Source organism: Nilaparvata lugens, chromosome 1, assembly GCF_014356525.2.
Source record: "Nilaparvata lugens isolate BPH chromosome 1, ASM1435652v1, whole genome shotgun sequence".
NCBI classification, from domain to species: Eukaryota; Metazoa; Arthropoda; class Insecta; order Hemiptera; family Delphacidae; genus Nilaparvata; species Nilaparvata lugens.
Genome location: NC_052504.1, coordinates 60924357 through 60948913, shown reverse-complemented (window position 1 = coordinate 60948913; position 24557 = coordinate 60924357). Strand labels below are relative to the sequence as shown.

Genomic DNA, 24557 nt, shown 5'->3' with positions numbered 1-24557 from the left:
ATTTGCTGTTGATTTTGGTAAAAGAAGCTGATTGATATCCAATTAGTTCTTATTCCATTCTTGACTCGATATGAGTGATATGATATACTTAGCTAATTTATATAATGATGAACGATACAGTTTCAAGTCATATTCTTTGAACATTGGAGAATATTAAAAGTAGGATAAAGGAAGGAATTTAATGATCTTGATATTTAAGTGAAAAAAAACCTCATGAATCACCTAATATTATTTCAGTATTAATTTTCTCTCCAATTTTAATTATTTGTAGAATGTATTTTCATGAGAATGCGTGGTTTGTTAAATCAGATCACTGATTTTTGTTGCATAATTTTCTCCTCGTCTGGTGGGTGATAAATCCATGCACAACAAATTGATGCAAATTCTCAAAAGCCCACTGTTTGAAGGAAGAGAATTACAAATGTTATGAGAGTAACATGCCCAAGGCATCCCAAATGTACATCATAAATCCCAAATGGATGCATCTTGTTCACTCGTCCAGAAAGTGTTCAATTCAGTAGAAATGTATCGTATAATATTCAACAATTAGTTTAACCTAATATTTCGATACTTTTTTAAAGAGACTTGATGGATTGAATTAGTGTTGAAAGGTCCTCTATATTAGCTAAACTTACGGTATTATGGTAAAAAATAAACAGGCTCATGTTTATGTCGCTTTAAAAATTATTTTATTGAATTTCCCCCATTAAACTGGCCAAAAAAATTGATTGCAAAATCAAATTGGTGCATCGCATTAATTTTTCTAACTTGATTCGATGTATTATCTATTATAATAGTATTACTTGATCACACATCACTTCCATCAGTACCAACTTCCATCATTAACAAATTTCGATGATAATGTAAAGATGAAACATTAACTATTTCTACTTTCTCACTGTTTTTGAAGGAAGCATTGTTAGAAACTACTTCTACGATTGATAGATTTTTGAAATTTTGCAACTACAACAAGATTTGTTGATTAAATTAATTCAAAAGCACTCACAACCGGTTCTACAAGTATTCATCCAATTGACTCCAACTGAAAGACTCCTATACCAGTAAAGCTACTAAATTCAACTAATAGACAAAACTTGATACTCAACTAATGAACAAAACTACAAGCTGGCTATGTAATTACTTGATATTACTTGTAGACGATACAGGATTCTACAAAATAATCTTTGTTAATAAATCATTTATGTACAATTCTTTAAATCTAGAAAGCATTATTCTGTTATGTGAACTTATAAACCTTACCGGCTTGCTGATGATTTTCCTTGTAGCTGAGACTTGTATTGGATGTCTTCGTTCTGAAAAAGTTCGTCATTATGTTCATCCATTACTATTATGAAAAATCCCCTCTTAAATAGACTATTGATTGTCAAATTTATTGAAACGTTTGTGGAAACAACCCCAGACCTGATTACTGATTAACGGTTTCTGCTGTTGAACTTTTAACTTAAATTATTATTAACCTTTTCATAGATATGAGTTGGTCTCAGAAAGAATGTCACTTGAAAAATCCCTGCATAGGTTCTGGAGTGACTACCGGTAACTTGATACCGTACAGTATACTAACTTATATAGAAAATTTACTATGCTAAATTCACACATTATCAGCATTATCAGTTTTTTGTTTAACGCAATATACAAAACATTATAGAATGGCTATTCATAATATTATTCACAATAGAAACAATATACGCTAGGTACTGATTAATTTCTGTACATTTTGAATTTCATCCGATCGATGAATTTTCAAAATTACCCGGTGATTCAAGCTATTCTTTTTTAGCTGAGGTTTGTAGGACAGTTATTGAATCTAAAATAAAACATTAGATTAAGGTATAGATTTTGAGGTTCATTATATTCAATAAATGTCATGGAAACCGAGTCTCAATCTATCATTTTAATGGTTTTTGTCTACTTTGTGATGATATTTTTTATTGATCATATACTATATTCGAAATAGAAAATCATCCTTATTTAAAGAGTTTGACAAATTTACGACAGAACTTGAGTTTGTGGCCTAGGCTCGACTTAACATTAAACACTGGTGTGCCTTTTGAATGCTTGCTACCATTGGACTCCCCGAATGTTACAATATTGTAAAATTTGATTACGAGGAATGATCTACTGTGATACTAGGCATATAGATGTATATTTTAATATGTTTATGTTGAAAAACCAACAAACGATTCAGTAATTTCAATTAATTTAATTGAAAAATTCAAATGTGCTTGCACCTGAGTGAAATGTTGTTGGTGTTTGTTGCATCACTTACCTGCAGATTGTAATTGTTGTCGTTGTAGTCCTGTGCGTTGACAGATTGCGCATAGATGTCCTGCGCACTGTAGCTGGGCTGCTGCGAATAGCGCTGCTGCTGCTGCTGCTGCTGCTGCTGTTGTTGTTGTGGCTGCTCTATCTGCACCACAGCTGCCGGCTTCTCCTTGTACACCTGTGACCTGTACTGCTGTTGTGGTTGTTGCTGTTGCTGCTGCTGTTGGTTGTTGTTCTGGCCCGAGTACTGTGAGTACTCTGAAAATTAAATAAAAAAGTTTTAACCCAAAAACTTAAAAATGAAAAATGAAAAAAATATATAAATACTATAATATAGGTTCAACTTTGGAATTTTAAAAAAATAGCCAATACTTCAATCTTCGAATCCTTTTATACTAAAATTCAGTTTATGATCAAAGATACGCGACACTATAATAATACAGGGTGGGGCAGAGCCGATTGACGAGTTTGGAAGGATTGTTCGGTAAGTAATGAACCGTTTAATTTGGAAAAAAATCTTTAATGGGTTCAATTCAGTTTGAAATATAGTTTATATTGTTAATTTTTTTGGAAATTATATCAGTTAAATGGCGGCCAAAAGCACCAATACACTGATGTAGCATATTTTTGAAGTTTTAGAACGCATTTTGGCTCACTTTGATTGGTAAGGCTCTTTTCTGATTCGCTCCTTTAGTTCTTCCAAGGTGTGTGGGCAATCATTGAAATTTTTATATTAGAGGTAACCCCATTAAAAAAAATATCATATGCTTAAATCGGGTGAGCGTGCCGGCTACCTCAAGTCCACCATTAGTGAGATAAGTCGCCCTGGGAACATTTGTCTCAACACATTCATTGAAATGCACCCTGTGTGAGCTGTAGCTTCATCCTGCTAAACCATATTTCTCCCAAGTCATGTTCCTTAGCAAGCTCTTCCAATTTGGGGCGCAGAAACGTTTGTAGCATTGTCACATAACGCTGGGAGGTGACATTGACGGTGATGTTGCCATTCTCAAAGAACTATGGCCAGCACGCTCGCCCGATTCAAGCATAAGCGATTTTTTCTATGAGATTAACTCGAAAACAAAGTTTCCAAAGATCGCCCCCACACCTTGGAAGAACTAAAGGAGCGAATCAGAGAAGATCCTTACCAATCAAAGTGTGATAAAATGCGTTCTAAAACTTCAAAAATATGCTACATCAGTGTATTGGTGCTTATGGCCGCCATTTAACTGATATGATTTCCAAAAAAATACAATAAAAACTACATTTCAAACTGAATTGAACCCATTAAAATTTTTTTTCCAAGTTGAACGGTTCATTACTTATAACCCTTACAAAATCGTCAATCTGCTCTGCCTCACTCTGTATGTTTTGGGATTTGGGGGCATGGTTAGGTAGAGATTCACTTTGCTGGAAAATGAATGATAAATTCGAGCTTTATGATCGACATAAGTTGAACCGGATGATATATTACTATTAGAAGAATTGAATGAATAGCTTATTATAATAATTGAAAACCACTTTATTCTCCTAGTTCTATTTTGTTCCGATCTGATTAAGTATTTTATAATTCTTCAATGCGGAAAATATCTCATGATTTTTTATTCTTGTGGAAAGGGGTATACAATTCTACACAATATATGATAAAGTATTGATGATCATAAACTGAGTTGGAATTAATACAATTCTAATTTTTGAAAATCGACATTTTCTTCCAATATACTCGTACTTGGGTCAATTTATTATTATTATCTGAATTGAGTAAAATTAGAGTATATTTTTTGGCAGAGAGTTGGAAATTTGAACTAATGATAAATTAAGGATTGCTCTCCAAAATACTGCTATCAATAGTTTTTTATTGTTGTAGTATGAAAAGTAGGCCTACATAGAGTTGGTGTAAACTATAATTCAAGTGCTGCTATGTTTGATTATGAAGTAAAATATGCTCCTTGCATGTCCTGTTATTCTAATAGTAAGCGATTCTCCAAATTATAAATTAATTGTTGGAAACCACAATTTTCTATAATGTAAAAAATAATGTAAATGTTTTCTATAATGTAAACGTTTAATGATTGTAAATAAGAAAAAAATGGTTATCTATGTTTTGTTTTGCCAGAGTAATGAGAAGATTTTATTTAATTCATTATTCTTAGTAATTTATGAGAATTTGCATTATTTTTTCTGTTCTAAATTTATTGTATGTAATTTGATTTGTAATATTTATTTGTCAAGATAAAATTTGTCATGATATGATTTGTTTATTAATTTTAATCTCTTGATTGCAGCTTTAAAGCAAGAGAGTCCATACTTGGAATGTTCCAGAAAGCTCTTCCACCGTTTGAAATGAATCAAAAGGAAACTATTCATCTGGAAACTATAGCTGCTTTGGGTGGCTTCGGGAAATGTGTAAGTTTTCACATCGATTATTTATGTTTCCTATTCGTGTAGTCTTTCAGATTACCATTTAATTGATGTTTCAGAGCTAATAGTTCAAGTTGTGATTTGAGAATGAATTAACCAAATCTATTGAATCTAAATTAGTTTGAACCATTATAGGATAATGGCTCTAGCTTTAATAATCAGCTAGCTTTTGGTGAACTCACCTATATCTTTGTAGAGATCAGCCTCGTCGTCATAAAGGTTGTAGAAGCTGTCGAAAGCTTGTGGGTTGTACTGGGTGTTGTTGTAGGACCTGGAGCTGCTCACCCTAGCTGTTGTCGGCTGCTCGATGTAAGTGGCTGGCGAAGCACTGCCTCTGTTCCACACAATAAACCTCATTGTAATATAAACAATTAATTCTTTGTTAAATGATCAATCAGAATATAAAATTCCACCTACTCTTATAGTTGGTAGCTTTTCACCCGAGTAGTTCCTGGGTGTTTCAGCTGCACTAAATGGGCTATAATTCTCATTGGATTCAACATTTTCTTTATTCATTCACTCAGAGTTGGTCAAGTTTCGAAAAAGTACCACAGTCTCAGTCGAAAACAGTTGTAGGTACTTTATCTGATACAGTTTAGTAAAGTATACTCCATTTTATAATTCAATGAGAATCTGAAAACTTGTAGATTCCTGTTTTCTGTTACTTCATTGTCATTTTCTTGACTTATATTTTAGTAACTTGGGTATTATTTTTGTAACTCCGAAGTTGATTTGAATATGAGATAGGTTGTCTAAAATTTCTCAAACTCCATTATTCGTTCCTTAATATACAGTTTATTGCATAACTAGACTGTAAATCAGTTTTTATTTATAGATTGATAATTTCGTTGCACTTTACAAGCATCTTAGACTGTTACATGTACGGTGTTTAAGTCATTTTTTCCGGTTAATATTCAAACTATAATATATGAAGCATAACTCGGTAGAAATCACTTACGATATAATGAATTATTACTCCACTCACTTTAATATTTACGACTAATATTACTATTTCATTAGCATTTTAAAGAATAACTTGTAGTGTTGCAAGTTTCACGAGTTGTGGAGTTGAGAATAGCTGAGTTTCATGAGTCGAATTATAGTTGGGTTTTATGAGTTACATTCTATGACATGGAAAGTTTTAATGCAGATTCAAGCATTATTATATTATTATAAAAATTAAACACTATGACATTTAAAAGTATCCATTTGAGTTTCATTGATAATTTTGTTGCATGAAAAGGAGATTCGAATTTAGCGAGCTCATTTTAATAATGTCATGCATTGTTGTCAGTGATACAATATTAAAACATTTTTAAGCTAATATTGAGTTTAAATAATATTGAGAGCTTTTCTATTAGTAGTGTTAATGGTTATTTTCATCTCGCAAACTGTAAGACCATTGTAATATGTGAAAAAGTTCAGACTAAAGTATCTTATATGATTTGAATTTGATTTTGAAACATTTGTTACTTACCTGTTAGTCAAGTCTATAGTCTTTTTAGTCGAAGGAGAAGTGGTGTAAAAGTGAGGTATAGCCTGAGTTTCGCTTGTAAAGTATCGGTCAGTAACTGGCTCTTTGGTCATCGCGTGGCTTTTAGATGGTCGAGATGTGAAATGGTCGGCAAGTCTGTCTTCATCGTTATCGTCATCGTCATCATCTAAGTAGTCTGTGGCTTCTTGAGAAGAGTAGGGAGAACGATTTTTGGGTGAGGAAGGGAATTCAGAGCTCAATAATTCTCTATTGCTGGTCGTTTTTGATCTAGTTGAGTTTGAATGGTCTGTCCTACATTTTTGTTTCATCTTTTTTATTTGTTTGTATGTTTCAATGGGATCGGCTGTGGTGGGGTATTTTGTACTAATGTTTAAATTTGTGTGTGCAGTTTTTTGGTCGACATGTATGGGTCTTTTTACACCTATTGGCCTTAGCCCAATCAGAGATAATTGCTCGTTAGATGGACCGTCAACGTTATACAGTGTTGTCTTGTTATGGGGCTGAAAGAAGTATTTGTTGCCATGATTGTTGTGCATGTGAGGTGTACGTGCAATTTGTGGTGACTGTACATCAATATTCGATCTGGTTGGTTTTATTGCAATATTTTGATTAGTGTTACTGATGTTAGTTGGAATTTGCAGATTGGGATAATATTTGTCGACTGATTTGTTGCCAATATGAGGGGTCAAATTCTTGTGAATGTATTTCCTCTTTGGATGATTCCTACTTTGATTTGTGACCAAAAATGGCCTTCTCTGTGTGGTGGATTGGATAGTCTCAGAGGTTGGGGTGAAAGGAGTTGTTGTTCTCCATTTTTTTAGTTTACTTTCAGCTATGTTCTCTGTCACCTCATACTGTCCGTCGTTTTGCAAAGGCTTAGTTGGGTATAAAGGATTGTTGTGATGCACTTTTCGCATATCTGCACTCTCACCTTCATCTTCCAACTCCTCTTGTCTTCCATTATCATTTTCATCATAGTCATTATTCGTTTCAGATTGTTTGTGTGGTTCGTCAACTGTCTCTCCATCTTCTTCTTCTTCTTCAGTGGCATCTCTTGTTTGATCTTTCCTCATGTCATGATCTTCTCCCTGTGGTTCCTCGTTGCTTTTGCTACTGGTATCATAGTCATCATAATCATAATCTGCATCCTGCTTTGTATTTCTATTGGCGTTGTCGTCCGTTTCAGCATTGCTTGTATTCTCGTAATCACTATCATCCTCTGACTCACTTTGTTCCCCCTCATCTTCATCTTCTTCGGTTTGATCCTCTTCTATGTCAGTTGATTGTGACTCGGGTATGTTATAGGTCTCATTATCTATCTCTGTTATACGTTTAGGCATTTTAGGTTTCTTGGGTGCTTTCAAAATTGGTTTATTCAAACTTTCCAACGAATAATCATCAGAATAGTCAAAATTATAATCGTCGTAATCATTGTAGTCTCCATCAACATTCTCATATTCTTCCTCGAATCTATTTTTTTCAGGCTCATTTGTGGCTAGAACTTTGAGTTTTTCTGAAGCTGCAACATTATGAGTAGGCTTTATAATACCGGTACTGGTTGACTTCTGCGAATCTTCAAACTCTGGCAAATCATATCTATGGTTTGGAGCTAGAGTAACAGGCTCTTTTCTCTCATCCTCAAAGAATTCTGAGGTGGGTTTAAGTCTGTCCCTATCGTTGTGGTTCTGTTTTGTTTTCTGATTATCATCCTTTTTGTCTACGAAGCCAAAGTCTTCAGATTCCAAATCTTCCAACTCTGAACCTATCTTGAATTTATAAGAAGAATTTGGACTGTCATTCTTGTGTTTTTGACTAGATACTTTCAGGGGCTTGGAACTTTTATTAGTAAATAATGGCATTCGGGAGAAACTAGGAATGTCTATGTCAAAGTCAGGAATAAATTCCTCTTTGTCCTCTAATAATTCTTCAGGCTCTTTATTTCCAAACTTATTTTTCAAATTGATAGAAGAATCATTGTTTTGATCAGCTGGCAGACGATTTTTATGTGAGAAGCTTTTCATCCTCCTCCTATTAAGGCCAGTCACTCTAGAAATGTTTCCTCTTTTTCTATCAGGCGTTTTATTCTCATAATTCTCACTTTTACGATCATTAGATGAATTGCTTAGTAAAAATGGTTCTGGTATAATATACAAGTCATCAAAATCATATTTATCTCTTTCTGAGTCTGCTCTCAATTTATATCTATTAGTACCCCTACGTTTCTGATGATGAGGCTTCGATTCCTGAGAACTAATAACGACTGCTCTACTTTCTGGAATCACTCCATATGGTATATTTCCAGTTTTAGGGTCCTTTGCATTATTCCTTCTTCGTAAAATTCTTCTCCGAGTCTTCTTGATACGTCTTGGGTAGTTTCTTGCTTCTACACTCATGTTGGATTTATTATCATTATTTATTTGAGTTGCAGAAACCGTTGGCGTTTGTGACTGAAGTTGGACTTGCTGAGTGTTAGTATCACTCTCAACTTGTTTGGATTGACTTCTTGGTATTTCACTTAATTTTTCTAAAAATTTATCGAAATCAAACCCAGGGTTGGCAAATGGATTACGTATACCTTTATACTTCTCTTCTGGATCTAGATAGAAATCAGCTGGTGGTGTGGGAAATGGCTCTTTATCAAAGGAATCCGAGTCATCTTCCTCTTCTTTCTCTTCATCCTTTTCTCCACTTTTTCCTTCATTCTCGTCTTCTTCATTTTCTGTGGTTCCTCCTCTCCCTGATTCCGCATTTTCTTGTTCGTCAGGACTGTTCTCTACTTGATCCTGATGCCTTCCATAATCTTTCTCATCATATACCTCCTCCTCATAATTCAATGATCCGTTATCATTCTCCGATTGACTTTCTTCTCCATTACTATCATGTCTCCCTTTATGATTTGACGGTTTCTTTCTCCTAAACTTTAATCTCTTTTTGTTGCTTTCTGAAGCATTTCTAACATCATCTTGAGTTTTTTCTACGCCGTCGAACGGCAATACATATTCTTTAATTTTAGTGTCTTCGCTCACTAAAACGTCTGTCTTATTCCTCAATTCTGTGTTCGATTTAAAAACTGAACTTGAATTTGGGTATCCATGTAAAGGAAAATTTATATTAGTAACAGATGGTAAAGAGTAACTTGTAGGAAGATTAAATACAGAAAAGTTATTGTTAGTGACACTGTTTGGGGTGTTTATAAAGCTGAATGTTTGTGTATTTCGATTTGTTGATAATGCAGTGTTGGATGTGCCTGTATTAATAGCGTTAAACCCCTCTATTGGTTGTAATGAAGGAGTCACCACATCATTAACGGTGAAAAATATGGGGGACCTCTCAGTTGTTGGTGACAAGTGAGTTGGCTGCATCATGTATTGACTATTTTCTTCGACTGAGTTGACTCTGGGGTCTTTGATTTGACTCGAGGTGAGCAGAGTGCTGTGAGCGGGGAAGTGGCGAGGAGGGTTGGCAAAGCCTGCATGTGGCTGCAGGTTTGGAGCTGTCATGAATTGGGAGGGGGTTGGCAGCCTGTGATTGGAATCAGCGCTGGTTGCGTCGACTGTTGGCATCAACGGGTTGCGGAAAGGATTCGTTTGTGAGTGTGTGTGATAATTGGCAGGCTTGAATTCGGACATGACTGGTGGAGCTCTTAGAGGAGGTCGTGCATTGAAGGGCCTCTGACCAGGATGTGGGAAGGATGGGACTGGATTTTGAATCCATGGATTATGCGATCCTTGGGTCGCCTGAAATTTTGCTGTCGGTCCAGGGTAACTTGAATGAAAAATAACAAGTGAAAATTCAATAGTAAGGTGGAATATCTGACATGAATGAGATCTGAGAGTGCAGAATAAAAGAATTAGTGAAAAAGTATATTATAATTTTCACTCTAATTCGTTAAATGAAAATGAACTGATAAAAATAATGGAATCAATTAATACATTATTAAGTATATAATGATGGAGGGACTAGAATAAGTTACTAAATATTTTGATTATAGTTTCTCACTACTTTATTATACTACTATACTATTAATTTTTCATTATTACTTTTATAAATATCTCTAGAATAAAAATATATAATAATATATATAATAATATATATAATAATAATATATAGTAATAGACATAAGATTCTAATATTACAAAAGGGCTATTGCAGTATAGAATGTATTTTATTCAGCACATTGCTTAATACAGTACTAATCATCTATCTTTTCATTTTTTCATATCAATGGATAGGAAAGTGTGAATAAAAACCGAGTTCGTCTGAAAAGTTGCCCTAAGTTATTATCTTTCGTTCTCACTTGCAAATTATGCATTATTTGAGAACCCTTCTTCGACATACCCTTCTGTCAGTTACAACTCATTACATGAGTTTTTTTCACGATGAGTCTACTCTTCAAGTTATGGAAGAGTGAGCATTCATATTACAGTATTCAAGAAGTTATGAGTCATACCTTAGTCGTGTCTGTCGTTTTGGTCTCAGCAGTTTGTTAGGAATGGTGTAGTCCTGATTTTCAAGTAATTTGTCAATATCAGGTGGCTTGGGCTTTTTGTCACTGGTTTGTCACATGTCACAGAAAGCGATAAATTATATTAGTAATGGTATTAATAATGATCGATACATAAAACTTTACACCTTCACCATCGAAAGAATGTTATGCGAAAAAGGTAGTTTGAAGAATATGAGATGAATTATATCATTCTAAGACTTGAGCTGCTGATCTAAGGAAAAAAATATGAAATGATAAAATAAAAACTAAGAAATGATGAAATTTCAAATGAATTCATGACTAGGTGCTGTTGAAAGTACTGATAAATATATTGTGATAAAGTGCCTCACGTAACGTATTTTTTATATATCAATTTTGCAGTTCATCCTATTCATACTAATATGAACCCATGTTAGATCTATATGATATTGTCACCAAAAATTATAGCTAATGAAAGGTGACCTTCCTGATAGCATGCTAGCACAAAAATAATGAGGATGATATTTTTTTATTATAATCCAATGATAAAGAACAATTTAATAGCTAGCTCATTTTCTCCTTATGCTAACATAAACCTAATCTCATTTGTTAATCCATTTGTTTTTCCAATCCATGAAACATTGCAAATCTCACCTTGAGTACTGCTGTTGCGTTCCGAAAGATACAACTGACAGCTTCTCCCTTCCTACGCCAGGAGAAACCTAGATAAAACACATAGCAGATTACAAATTTATGATGAATTTCCAATAAAGTACTTCTGACAGTATATATGGTTCAGTTTGTTTTTGGATTACTTGTGCCCATGTGATCATGTGATTCTCACATGACTCTGTGATTCTCATTCGAAAAGACTCTTTTAATGTCAAGATTTGGGAAGGAATCAATGTTATCCAGTTGATTACAAATTTATCGGCTAAGGGAATAGCCGTACTATGGTGATAGGTGATGTACGCTGTCACAAATTGTCAAATTTAATACATTTTCAACTGGTTCAATTTTTAGACTATTGAGGTATCAAATAAATATATTTGGAAGGTTTCAATATCTGAAAATGATAAGGAAACTTCTCTGTTTATTAATTCTATAACTGTTATTTGCTTCTAGTAAAATGCTTCCAGAGAAGTGTGAAATTTCTGTGGAATAACAGGGATGTGTTAAAAAATACAGAATCGTCATCCTCTTCATATGAATTACTCATAGCTAGCTTCTTGGACCGGCATCCATCTTTTCCTCGGCCTTCCTCGGCATATTTTGAATTTTATCAACGAAGTAACGATCATACGATATCATTAATAGATGTATAGTCACTTTATTTCCTAAATAATTGTTGTGGGCTGTATTGTTCCACCTTTGTCTCAATGTAAGAAGAATTATTACAAAATTTGAACTGAATGAAAAACTTTTCCATAATACGCTCGAAATGTCTCAATATTCATTCATCAATACAGTTGAGTTTCTTTTCAAGTTTTAAAAATTTCAATATTATTAATATACTATTTTTCAGTTATCAGTGATGATTTAGTGAAGTATTGTTATTTAATTTGGTTTTCAACTTTTCTAAATTCTAAATTCCTAGTTTATATATATATATTTTGAACTCAAAATTGCACAACAATCATGAAGTGTAAACATAACCTATTTTTGGACAATATTTCTATCTAAATTTGGGAAAGGAACAGTTCTGGGCTTTAAAAGACTGTTGTTCTTTCCCAATCATTCATAGTTGAGAATGATATTGTATGTATCAATGTATAAATAAATAAATTCAATCACAAATCATATTCAGCAGTTAAATGTATAATTTTTTAAAGAAATATGATATAAAGAATATTAGATACACAAAAAATATTAGTTTGTGATTGTGATGAGAGAAGTGACGGGTTACCTGCAATGCATTGCTGTGTCGACTGAGTCCATCCCTGTCCCTGGCCACCTGGCCGAGTGTGGCTGGCTGGCCGCGGTACACCCTCTGCTGGCGGTCACTCTCCACCTCCTCTGCTGGTCCCAGATCTTCCTCCGCGTACAGTTGGTGCTGCTCAACATCAACAAAAAACAACTATGATTGATCATCATCGTAATCTAAGAAAAATTGACTCCTAATTTGATTACTTGAATTTAATATTCAATCATAAATTGGATAAATACAACATACGTTTTCCAAAAACTAACATATTCTATATTTCAATTGAAAATTTGATGACTAATTAGTTGAAGTTTTGAAAATTTTCTAATTTATCATTGTTATTAATGGAATCGTTTTCAGAGTGAGCTATTTTATTATTATTCATGATAATAAAATAGGATATAAATTGATATTTTCAAGGAAATGAGTGTTATCCAACGCCACATTGGGATTGACTGACAAAGTTACTTTGAGATTGCTCCATACCACAGTAGGCTTAACGGTCACATTGTAGGTGTTGATTACTTGAATTTAATATTCAATCATAAATTGGATAAATACAACATACGTTTTCCAAAAACTAACATATTCCTTATTTTAATTGAAAATTTGATGACTAGTTGAAGTTCCAATAGTTAGTTGTTTAGTTTTCATCCATACTAAATTGTAGAAGTCAGTCCTTGTTGTTTGTTATCCCAATCCAAATTTTTTAAAGAAGGTTGGAACTTTTTATGTAACATTTCGAGTAGTTTTGAATAATTATTTTCAATCAGAGTTATCACCATCTTATGATAGTTACTTGTTTCAAAATGGGTCTATGCATGTAAAAAAGTTTTGAACATTACGAAGTTACGAATACATGCAAAACTATTTTATGCAGTTTTTTGGACTCTCCAATCAAGCTTTCTATTGGAACATCAAATTATCGACTTTATTGTTATAAGCATACATCTAGAAATACTGCATAAACTTAAGCTCTATAATTTCCAGACCTTTTCAACGAATATTTCACCTCATTCATGAACTTGGTATACTGGTATTCTATTTTGTAATTGTTGAATATATTTGTTCATATCAGTTGTTAGTTTTCTATCAGTTCAAATTATAAACTAAACTTTCAATATTTCCCAATACCTAGATGAGGCACTGACAATTTTTCTTTTTGTTTCACTCATGTGACAAGCTTAGAAATGCATTTATGTTCCTGCATTACATATCACATAGCTACAAGTAAAACGATGATGTAACATCATTTGACTAATATCAAACCGAAAACTTGTATCCTTTGTAAGATTGAGGAGCTAGAACAACCGGCTGCCGGATTATGTCCTCAAATTTCCTGATAATTTCACCCTTGGATGATCCCAAAGGAACCGGTCCTTCTTATTGGGACATTAAACCAAGAACTTCGGCCATTGCCCCAGAATAAATTATTCATCAACTATCAAGTCAAGTCGGAAAGAATTAAGGAAAAGGAAATATTTGAACGGTACTGTTTCTAAAACACCAGACCGACTGTATGAGTCATTAATGTTACGTGATCTCCTAGAGACGCAGCAAAATGTGGGAAAACCTTGATTTTTTCAAATACATTTTCCTCAGAATGTGAATGATAGGACTGCAGTTACCTCTAATTTTGAATTTCCACTTATTATGTGAGTCTAGTTGGTAAAGCTCCTTGAAGGACCAACACTTTCTCCAAGTAGATCAGCAAAATGTGTTGAGGAAGAGGTAATATTTGTTAATGTCACTTTCCCCAAATTACATTATTCACTGTAGGCATAGAAATTTCTTAATAATCTTTAGAGAAGGAAATCACTATTATATGGAGTAATTTTACATCTTTTGAAAAAGTAATGAGATCGGAAGCGATTGCCACACAATCATGTAGTGAGCAATAGACAAAAATCTTCAACGAGGCCAACAACTATATTTCATGCAGCTCATCGAAGCATATAGCAGGGCCAACGGCCCATCACTACTGAGCCGAGTGTCAGCAGGTCCGTCCATCCATTTATATAGTTAGAGCCCCCTGGCTCTAATCGGGGCTTGATTTAAAAAGAAACTGCGTTCCTGGACTTCGTTTTGTAGAAAATTAGAATATAAGCACTATATACACACAAATATTGGGGTCGTTTTTTCTTGTTTATAATCCCGGTACCTAATTCCGTAAAATTCGAGCAGTTTAAGGCAGATTCGCTCATATAGGTATTAGTGAACGTGTACAGCATTGTTAGAATATTATTCTTATAAGTTATAATGTGACTATTCATATACTCCCTCGTCCGGACTGAGTGGAAACAGTCCCAGTCAGAACTCAACTATATTTTGACCATTTAAATGAAAATAAATTTAAAAATCTGGAACAACCAAGTAAAGTAAGTAAAAATTAGCCACCATAGTTTTTTGAGTAATTCATTCTAGAACAATAGGTTTTCATTTTCCTCATTGCTGTTACCACCATCCTCACCTTGGGAATTTCTTCGCGCTGCAGTTGTTGTTGTTGTTGCTGCTGCTGCTGTTGCTGTTGATGTTGTCGCTGCGACAGGGTGCTGCGACTGAGTGGCTGAATGGGTGTGGTGCGCGTGCGTGGGTCAGTCACTTGCACCGTGCTCACTGTGGCGCTCTCTATGCTGCTCTCTGCGCCCCCACAGCCCACGTTGCGTGGCCAGTCGCAAGTCTGCAACTCGTGGCTGCAATTTACAGTCAAACATGTTCAAATTTGCCAAAAATGTATATTATTATACATAGTTTATAAGAAATAATACTTATAATTTATAATTCTAGCTACATTTGGACTGTTGTATAAATTAGAATTGGAACCGTTTTGAGGGTAAGCCTGATGTATTTTTCTGTACGTTGTGTGATTTTGCATGATTAAATAAATAAATAATTGGTACGTTTTTGGAAGAATATAAATAACCCCAAAAGAGCGCTGATTCCATATTTGAATTATTACTTTTTAAATTTTTATTTTATGGGCTTTCAACTATGGTGAAAAAGGATTCATCATTTTATATCACGGGATTAATATTCTCTCATGCACAATACATTGCACGTTTATACGTTTTCACGATCTTGCTTGATAAAAAATGATTTCGCACAATCTCGTTCTTCAATATTGTCAATCAATTTGCCATGTGTTACAAAAAAGTGTGGAAAAATCTGTGAAATTTTAAATAAAGAAAAGCAGGTGCTTTCAAACACTGTAATTGAAGTTTTGGAATGCTTTGGAAATTAGAGTAGGCTGAATTGAAAACTTGAATAAATTTTGCGACAGTATTGCTTATTTTTCATTTGAATTTCTGAAAAAGAAATTCAGTACCTATAAGCCTTATTATGAGTGAAAATATAATGTTATCAAATAGAAAAAAATATTAATGCAATGTTTTCTATATGTTACTTTTTTCCTGCTCTGCAATATCCGGTGAGCACTCAAGAAATTAGATAGACTCAAGAAATTAGAATATAATTTTCTTTGATAATCATCAAAATTGCTTCGAAGCTTTATTTTATGGATAGTCATGAAACATCTCCAGTTTTCAGTTACTTTACTCTTGATAGACAATCAATCCTCCATAAAGTAGAATAGAAGATTGTTCTCACTTTTAAGCATGTATATAAAGCTCATTCCAAATACTTTTTTGGCGGCACAACCAATAATTAAAGGCTCAGTAAAAAAATATTGTGATCTTGGAGGATCAAAATATTGCATCATCCAAGCAAATCGGTCGTCCGGAACCCACTAAAATGTAGCTTTCCTGTATGCACCCTCAATCATCTTCCTGATTCTTCCCTGAATCATCCCTACCATCACCAGTGCGATGTAGAGTATCCTCACCCCAGGACACCCTGGTTGAAACCACGGTACTTATAAGAAGACTACTTCTACTTCTACATACCGTAGTTGAAATGTCTACTTTAATGATTGTCCAGTCAATCGACTGTGGTGGTGGTTAGAATTAGGTGGTTACCTGTACATGAGGCCCCCAGTGCAGGACTCGAGAAGCGCGCCTCCGAAGACGCAGACATAGTACTGGGTGCAGTCGCCAGGGTGCGGGTAGTAGCCGAACTCCTCGGGGCAGTCGAAGTCGACCACCTGCGAGATGCTACTGCTGCTCTGCGATGAGCTCGATTTGCTGCGTCTTTGTTGAGCGAGACTTGCATCTGAAAAAGCATTGCAATTAGCGATCTTGTGCAACATGAATAAAAATCTGGTGTGGTACACTCACACAACTTCCCTTGCTCATTGAACTGTAAGCCTCATTCTTAAACGAGAATAATTTTGGGGAATAACATAATGACGATTGGCGGCAACATATTTGAAACTACGATCAGACTACTGCATATATCTATATCTATATCTATCTATATTATATAAAAGCGAAATGGCACTCACTCACTGACTGACTCACTCACTCACTCACTCACTCGCAGAACTAAAAATCTACCGGACCAAAAACGTTCAAATTTGGTAGGTATGTTCAGTTGGCCCTTTAGAGGCGCACTAAGAAATCTTTTGGCGATATTTTAACTCTAAGGGTGGTTTATAAGGGTTTAAAGTTCTTCTTTTAGCATGTATATTCTTCTTATTCCAATATCTTGAAATTATAATTGAAATGTCCATACCATATGCTAATATAGAACTATAATCTGAAGAGAGTACCTCTTCGAAACAGTTGTTCTGGTAACTAAATTAAAATTTTTTGTCAGGTTGGCTTTAAGTTGAGTTGACTTTGTTAGGTTGGCACCAAGTTGAAGATTGAAATGCATTTATTCAGGACCTCCTAAATACTAATTTATCCAGTACCTTCTAAATACCTATTTAGGAGGTCCTGATTTATCGCGGAAAAATTGATTGGGTACTGCTACTTCAATCAGAGCTATTCCTGGGAATATTATATTACTAGCCGTCAGGCTCGCTTCGCTTGCCATATCCGTTTAGCCAGACGTTTAGTCTGGACCTCCGACTGGATCGTCCTAACATATTATGATGAAAATATGACATAACATTTCAAATTTGGTAGGTGCGTTTAGTTGGCCCTTTAGAGGCGCAAGAACGGATTTGGGAAAATTTCCAAAGATACGTCCAACATCTGCGTTTTTCCAGCGTTTTTTAGCGTTTTCTCAGCTTTATCGAGAAAAAATTAACAGAAAATGTTCAAATTTACTACAGAAGCTCAGCTGGGGTGCAATAATGTTGTGTTAGAAGGAATTTGAAATAACGTCAAAGATACGCCCAAAATTAGCGTTTTCTCAGCTTTTCTGCGTTTCCTCACCTTTTTCAATAATCGATGGAAATATATTTAAAAAAATTCAGACACAGGTTTAGCTGAGGTGGAAGATTTTTTTTCGCCAAAGATACGCCGACATAGTAACAGGTGTTTTTCGAGATCAAATTGACATAATACGTTCAAATTCGGTAAAGAGGTTCCGCTGAGGTCTACATGCAGGCGAGCGAAGCGAGCCCGCTGATCTCATTTTTGGACGATCCAGTCGGGGGTCCAGGGGGCGGAGCCCTCTGGCTAGACGGATATGGCGAGCGAAGCGAGCCTAACGGTTAGTGTGTATATATAATTGTTTTCAGAGTACTTTTACTTTTCTTGCCCTATTACCATAGGTAAGGAAAGTATTGCTTTCCGAAAAAATTAAGGTACCCCAATTTCTAAATTTCTATACGTTTCAAGGTCCCCTGAGTCCAAAAAAGTTGTTTTTGTGTAATGGTCTGTATGTGTGTGTGTGTGTGTGTGTGTGTGTGTGTGTGTGTGTGTGTGTGTGTCTGTGTACACGATATCTCATCCCCCAATCAACGGAATAACTTGACATTTGGAACTTAAGGTCCTTACAATATAAGGATCCAACACGAACAATTTCGATCAAATGCAATTCAAGATGGCGGCTAAAATGGAGAAAATGTTGTCAAAAACAGGGGTTTTCGTGATTTTCTCGAAAACGGCTCCAACGATTTTGATCAAATTCATACCTGAAATAGTCATTGATAAGCTCTATCAACTGCCACAAGTCCCATATCTGTAAAAATTTCAGGAGCTCCGCCCCATCTATGCAAAGTTTGATTTTAGATTCTCAATTATCAGGCTTCAGATACAATTTGAACAAAAAATTCGAGTGGAAAAGATTGAGCATGAGAATTTTTACAATTAATGTTCAGTAACATTTTCACCTAAAATAAAAAATAAGCTCGAAATTCGAGAAAATATGATTATCCAATTGCAAACTGTTGGCAACTCTCGATTCTATTAAATGATTCACTATGAAGAGATAGCAGACCTCGTGTGTTTCCAGCGTTATTGTCCTGTCACCAGCTGGCTCAGATCTTTGAATAGTAGTAGACTTGAGATGCTCGGGAACACTAGCATCAGGTGATCAATTTTCATAACGGCAAGGAAAGTTGTGTGCGCCACACCAGATTTTTTCCTTTGTGTAAATTGCGAAATTCGATGATTTTTTTGAAGTCTTCAAAACAGCTATTCTGCAGATGAAAATCTCGACTATGTGTTATTTTTATAAACTGCTCTACCTACCTACCTCATGCACGAGAAGGATGTTACAAGGTCCATTTCTCAAGGATGGGGTGGATCCCCCATTAGTTTCCCAGGAAGAAGACTGATGCCAGTTGATAGAGCTGATAAATACAGGGTATGAATTTGAAAAAATCGGTCAAGTCATTTTTGAGAAAATCGTGAAAAACATGTTTTTTTTATTAATTATCTGCCATTTTTCTCAAGAATATTACTGAGCTTCTGCAGAAATGAGACTCATGTCAGTTGATAGGACTTATGAATAGCTAGCTATCCATGGTATAAATTGGAAGGAAATCGTTAGAGCCGTTTTTGAGAAAACCGTGAAAAACATGGTCTTTTAGTAATTATTCGCCATTTTTCCCGCCATCTTAAATTGAATTTTATTGAATTTCTAATTGTCGGATCCTCATGGTATAAGGACCTTAAGCTTAAAATTTCAAGACAATCGGTTTATTAGAAACAGAGTTATCGTGTTCACAGACATACACACGCACATGCACATGCACAGACCAATACCCAAACATAATGTTTTTGGACTCAGGCGACCATGAAACGTACAGAAAACTTGAAAGTAAAAAAGAACTGAAAAATTCACCAACTAACTACAAAACATAGAAGGATAATTTAAATTAAAATTTTGATTGAACTCTAGTAAAAATGTCATTGGGATAGTTTCCTACTCATTCAAGCCTACTTTTTCCATTTGAATATGATGAAATATAATGAATAAGCAATATTATAGGAAATAAGTAGTACCCTAAGTAGTAATATTTTTTTAAATTATACAGGACTCTTATTCATTCGTTCAATTCGACACTAGTGTCGACATTTATGTCATTCTCAAGAGTCCCTTTTTTCTGATGAATAAGATTTTAATTCTAGTGAAACGATTATTTGCAATAATTTTTGTGCAGGGAGTTTAAGAAGAAAAAAATATTTTGGGGTGATAAGTGAGGGGATAACCATAACCCTAATTTGAATATGTTAATTATAATTTGGATGTAATTAATAAACGCGATTGATTTGGAGTCGCTTGAATCAATCAATATTGTAAAAAAACGGAAGAGGAACAATTATTATTAATGGTTGAGCCTGTCATTCTCTTTAGTTAGTTCTATGATTTACGCCTCTGTACCATACATCCTTGTGCTGGAAAAATAAAAATTAATGGTTCTAGTGACTTGAGAATGTTCTTAAAATAAAACTTCCGGAAAACTATTGAACACCCATTAGTAATTGTTTGTGTATAAAGTTTTTGCTGCTATAACCTTTGCTGTTCATATAAACTGTGTTATCCTTCAGTTAGTTATCAAGCCAATGAAATCTTTGTTCATTAACCGTGGAAAATTCCTGCATCATTTGAAAAAATAACTAATCAAATCTATTCTTGATCAACATTATGATCTTAGAGGATTTACTGTTGTTTTTTTGGAATTTGAGGAGTACAACTCATAAAGTATGTACGCAGTGGTCCTGTTTAAAAGCGGATAATTCCACAGACACCTAGTATGGTGGATTTGATATGATTTATAATCGTTGTTGGTGTAAAAGCAACATGATGATATGGAAGATAGCAGTCAAGGCTGAGGGAAATCATCTAATCAGAAGATCTAGAAATGCGGACTGAAATTGGGTGAAGGCTAGACGTCAAAAAGCTAATTAATAGTTAGCCTGAGTTCACTTGTTCTTTATTGATACCCATTCTTCCAGCTTATACTCTGTGTAATCTTGTTGATTACAAACTAGGTATAAACTAGTCCAAGCATTGAACCTTCTCATTTTGATAGATGATTAAGTTTTTTGTATGCTATTTAAAGTATACATTCAACACCCACATCTTGATGAATTTTATAATAGTTCAATAAAAAACACTTCATACTTTCAAGCGTTGTTTTGATGATAAAGTGAAATCACTTGAAAATTATTGTATTCAAATTGTTGAGAGCCTTTCATTATAGTCATAAATCATTAGTTAATACTTCAGCTACATTTGGAAGATAGAAATAAATTAGAAATTGCATTTGTTCAAATGCTAACTAATGAATAATCATTATTATTCGAAAATCCTAATTAAATGCTGCAAATCACTACATTTGGAAAAATCAGTATAACACAAAAGCAACTTCTATAAATTTGCTATAGTTTTTTACTTTCCTTGCCCTAACCATAGGTAAGGAAAGGATAGGGTTTGGAATTGCTTTCCAAAAAATAAGGTTTTTGGGTATTGGTCTGTACGTGTGTGTGTATGTGTGTGTGTATGAGTGTATCTGTATCTGTGTACACGATATCTCATCTCCAAATTAATAGAATATCTTGAAATTTGGAACTTAAGCTCCTTACACTATAAGGATCCGACACGAACAATTTCGATCAAATGCAATTCAAGATGGCGACTAAAATGGCGAAATTGTTGTCAAAAACAGGGGTTTTCGCGATTTTCTCGAAAACGGCTCCAACGATTTTGATCAAATTTATAACTAAAATAGTCATTGATAAGCTCTATCAACTGCCACAAGTCCAATATCTGTAAAAAATTCAGGAGCTCCGCCTCATCTATGCAAAGTTTGATTTTAAGTTAGATTCCCAATTATCAGGCTTCAGATACTATTTGAACAAAAGATTGAACATGAAAATCTCAACAATTAATGTTCAGTAACATTTTCACCTAAAAGAAAATAAGCTCGAAATTCGAGAAAATAAGATTATTCAATCGCAAACTGTTGATTCTATTAAATCATTCACTATGAAGAGATAGCAGACCTCGTGTGTCTCCAGCGTTATTGTCCTGTCACCAGCTGGCTCAGATCTTTGAATAGTAGACTTGAGATGCGCGTGAACACTAGTGTCAGGTGATCAATTTTCATAACGGCACACCAGAGTGAGTGCGCCACACCAGATTTTTCTTGAAGGTTAATATTGGTGCGCAGTACCAATCAATCAATAGATCAACAGAATTTTAAACAAATTAGAAGAACTACTCAGCGCGCTTTTATTTTCGTTTGTTAAGCTGTCAGGAATTTTTCAATAATATTTAAATGCAAATATCTATGAGCTCTTCGAAGTTTTGAAACGTTTATATGCAGGGCATCATTATTTTCAGCGGACCTTGAATTTATTTCTCAAAACTGATACTCATCAATAGTAAAAAATGTTAGTCAAAGAGTAATGAGTGGCTGGATCGAAAATTTCGGGAATGGGAATGGGGAACTTGAACTTTTGCTGATGGGAAACTTTTATTTGTCTCTCACTAGTTCATATCCAAGAAGCACTTTTGCATATATATACTATACTCCACTTAGAAATAAGTTTCATACTAGTTATACATAACTGATTATTAATTTATCTCATGAAAAAGATAATGAAAAGTTCTTTGGATATAGATGACCTATAAAAAAAGTACATGCGATTATGTTTTCAATTCATTGTTGGTATGTTTTCAGTGTAGAAGTGAATAGTGAGATTCTCTTTAAAATATCAGAATTTCTTATAAAACTAACGCTTCCCATTCTACAAGCGTTCAGAAGTGAGAAGGTACTGTAGTAAACAACTGAATCTTACCAAGCAATCAATATTCATTATGGTTCATCAGTTTAAATATAAAATTTATCTCCAGAAGCCTTATCACTCACCAACATTTAGGGCTGGTTTCCGAGCTCGGGATCTATAAGTTCTGGACTTACAGAGTCCAGGACTGAAATAAGCTCTCGGATTTAAATCTACTTTCTGAGTCACGGGTTTATGTTATAAACTCCTGGGTCTATTGAGTTCTCGACTTATTTGAGTCCAGGACTTCAAGGCAGTAAACATGAGGGAAATTCTCAATATTTTGCTGTTGTATTGTTGGCATTAGGCCTATAGCAAAACAGCTGATTGCAGCGTAATAATTTAAATTCTCTCCAAACTGTTATGTGACAATCATTTTGTCAAAATACGTTTCGATTTCTTTGTATTGTGTAGATCTATAAATTCAAAGCAAACCTAACCTTTTGAAATATGAATAAAAAAATAAGCATTTCATTTTACGTTATCATTGATCCTTCCCATTGATTTTGGAATAAAAATTTTAGTATGTTCAGTATTCACATTGGGAGATGTGATGATGGCCATTCTAAGGCAATCTTTGTATTATTCTTCTTGAACATTTCCAGGTTATGTCATACAGTCGTAAAATAAGGTTTGTTTTTTAAGCATAATATAATGAAGAACTTTATACCAAAATAAACTTGCAAACTATAAATTATGAATTTAGATGGACTAATCCAAATAATTTAGGTATTCCATGACATCTATTTGGCTTTTTATCTACTCCAAAACAATAACTGAATTGTGTTTGCTCAGTTAAGTCAGAACTTGAATTTAAACCCTACCCCAGTCGAGGGTTTAATATTACGCTGTTTTAAGTCCTGGACTTAACGATTTTTGATAAATCCTTGACTCAGAAAGAGGCGAGAATCTAATTCAAGTCCTGGACTTATAAGCCCTTCACTCAGAAAGCGAAATTATAAACGCCAGGGTCTAACATGATCTCTAAACTCCAGAGTCTATTTAAGTCCTCAACTACGTTAACGCTCTGACTCGGAAAGCCAATTTTCTGACTCCAGAGTTTAAAGCCAGTTAAAGTCTAGAACTTAGCTAAATCCTGAGCTCGGAAACCGGCCCTAAATTATCATCAACTTATATACGGTATTCTTCAAATTATTGTAAACAATGTGAATGGCCCTCGTATAACGAGAATCAAGTTCGGTCATTTGTAGTTGGTTTCTCCAGGAGAAATTCAAGAACTAAATTAGCCAAAATAAACAATACTTGATAGAGAACATCAGCTTTTAAATTATCTTGTTTACTATAATGTCATTTGATTGATGATTTCGAAATCTTATACGAGAGTTGATTGAGGTGTTTTCAGATTTAGTAGTTGATACATCAAAGGCCTACTACTGATATTCTTGAGGCATCTGTTGAGAAGTCGCTAATTGGTCTATCCGGTTATTGTTTTTCGCCTTTCCTCAAATGCATGAACTCAACAATCTAAACAAAACACTAACACTAGTATCGCACTCACTCATCCATTAGAGAAATTGAAACTGTCTATGGTACTGTTTTGCTGTTTGGATAATTACTCCAACAATAAACTCATTCAGCGGTTATCAATCCTTTGTTAAGAGTGATAATTATACTGTTATGGACAAGTTACCGCAGTACGGAAACGTAACTGGCTGAAAAAATTTCATGGGAGATGAATATGATCAAGAGAACATATTTTACTCGCTTCCTTATAATTTTTGTACTTTCTCTGCTGATTGACTCTTTTCACAATGATTATCAGTACCGTATCACAATTTCAAACCTCTCTTTATTGGCATTTTTTCATTACAATTTAAAAGTAAATCTGTATGGCTTTTTGTTGGGTGGGGAGACCTCCCTTGC

The 24557-nt window shown here is 34.4% G+C and overlaps 1 protein-coding gene and 1 long non-coding RNA gene across 5 annotated transcripts in view; one reads left to right on the top strand and one right to left on the bottom strand.

Annotated features, from left to right (window-relative positions):
- LOC111049971 overlaps positions 1–24557 on the bottom strand; it is a 152870-nt gene that overhangs the window by 18905 nt on the left and 109408 nt on the right. For all 3 annotated transcript variants that reach the window (XM_022336188.2, XM_022336194.2, XM_022336203.2), the window contains exons 2-8: positions 16563–16755; positions 15059–15281; positions 12571–12717; positions 11319–11386; positions 4887–5038; positions 2288–2541; positions 1261–1313 (exon numbers count right to left, since the gene is read on the bottom strand). In XM_022336188.2, coding sequence (XP_022191880.2) covers positions 1261–1313; positions 2288–2541; positions 4887–5038; positions 11319–11386; positions 12571–12717; positions 15059–15281; positions 16563–16755 — 1090 coding nt within the window. The remainder of the gene's footprint in view (positions 1–1260; positions 1314–2287; positions 2542–4886; positions 5039–11318; positions 11387–12570; positions 12718–15058; positions 15282–16562; positions 16756–24557) is intronic.
- LOC120353790 overlaps positions 4569–24557 on the top strand; it is a 61275-nt gene continuing 41286 nt past the window's right edge. For both annotated transcript variants that reach the window (XR_005572595.1, XR_005572596.1), the window contains exon 1: positions 4569–4689. This is a non-coding gene — a long non-coding RNA (uncharacterized LOC120353790). The remainder of the gene's footprint in view (positions 4690–24557) is intronic.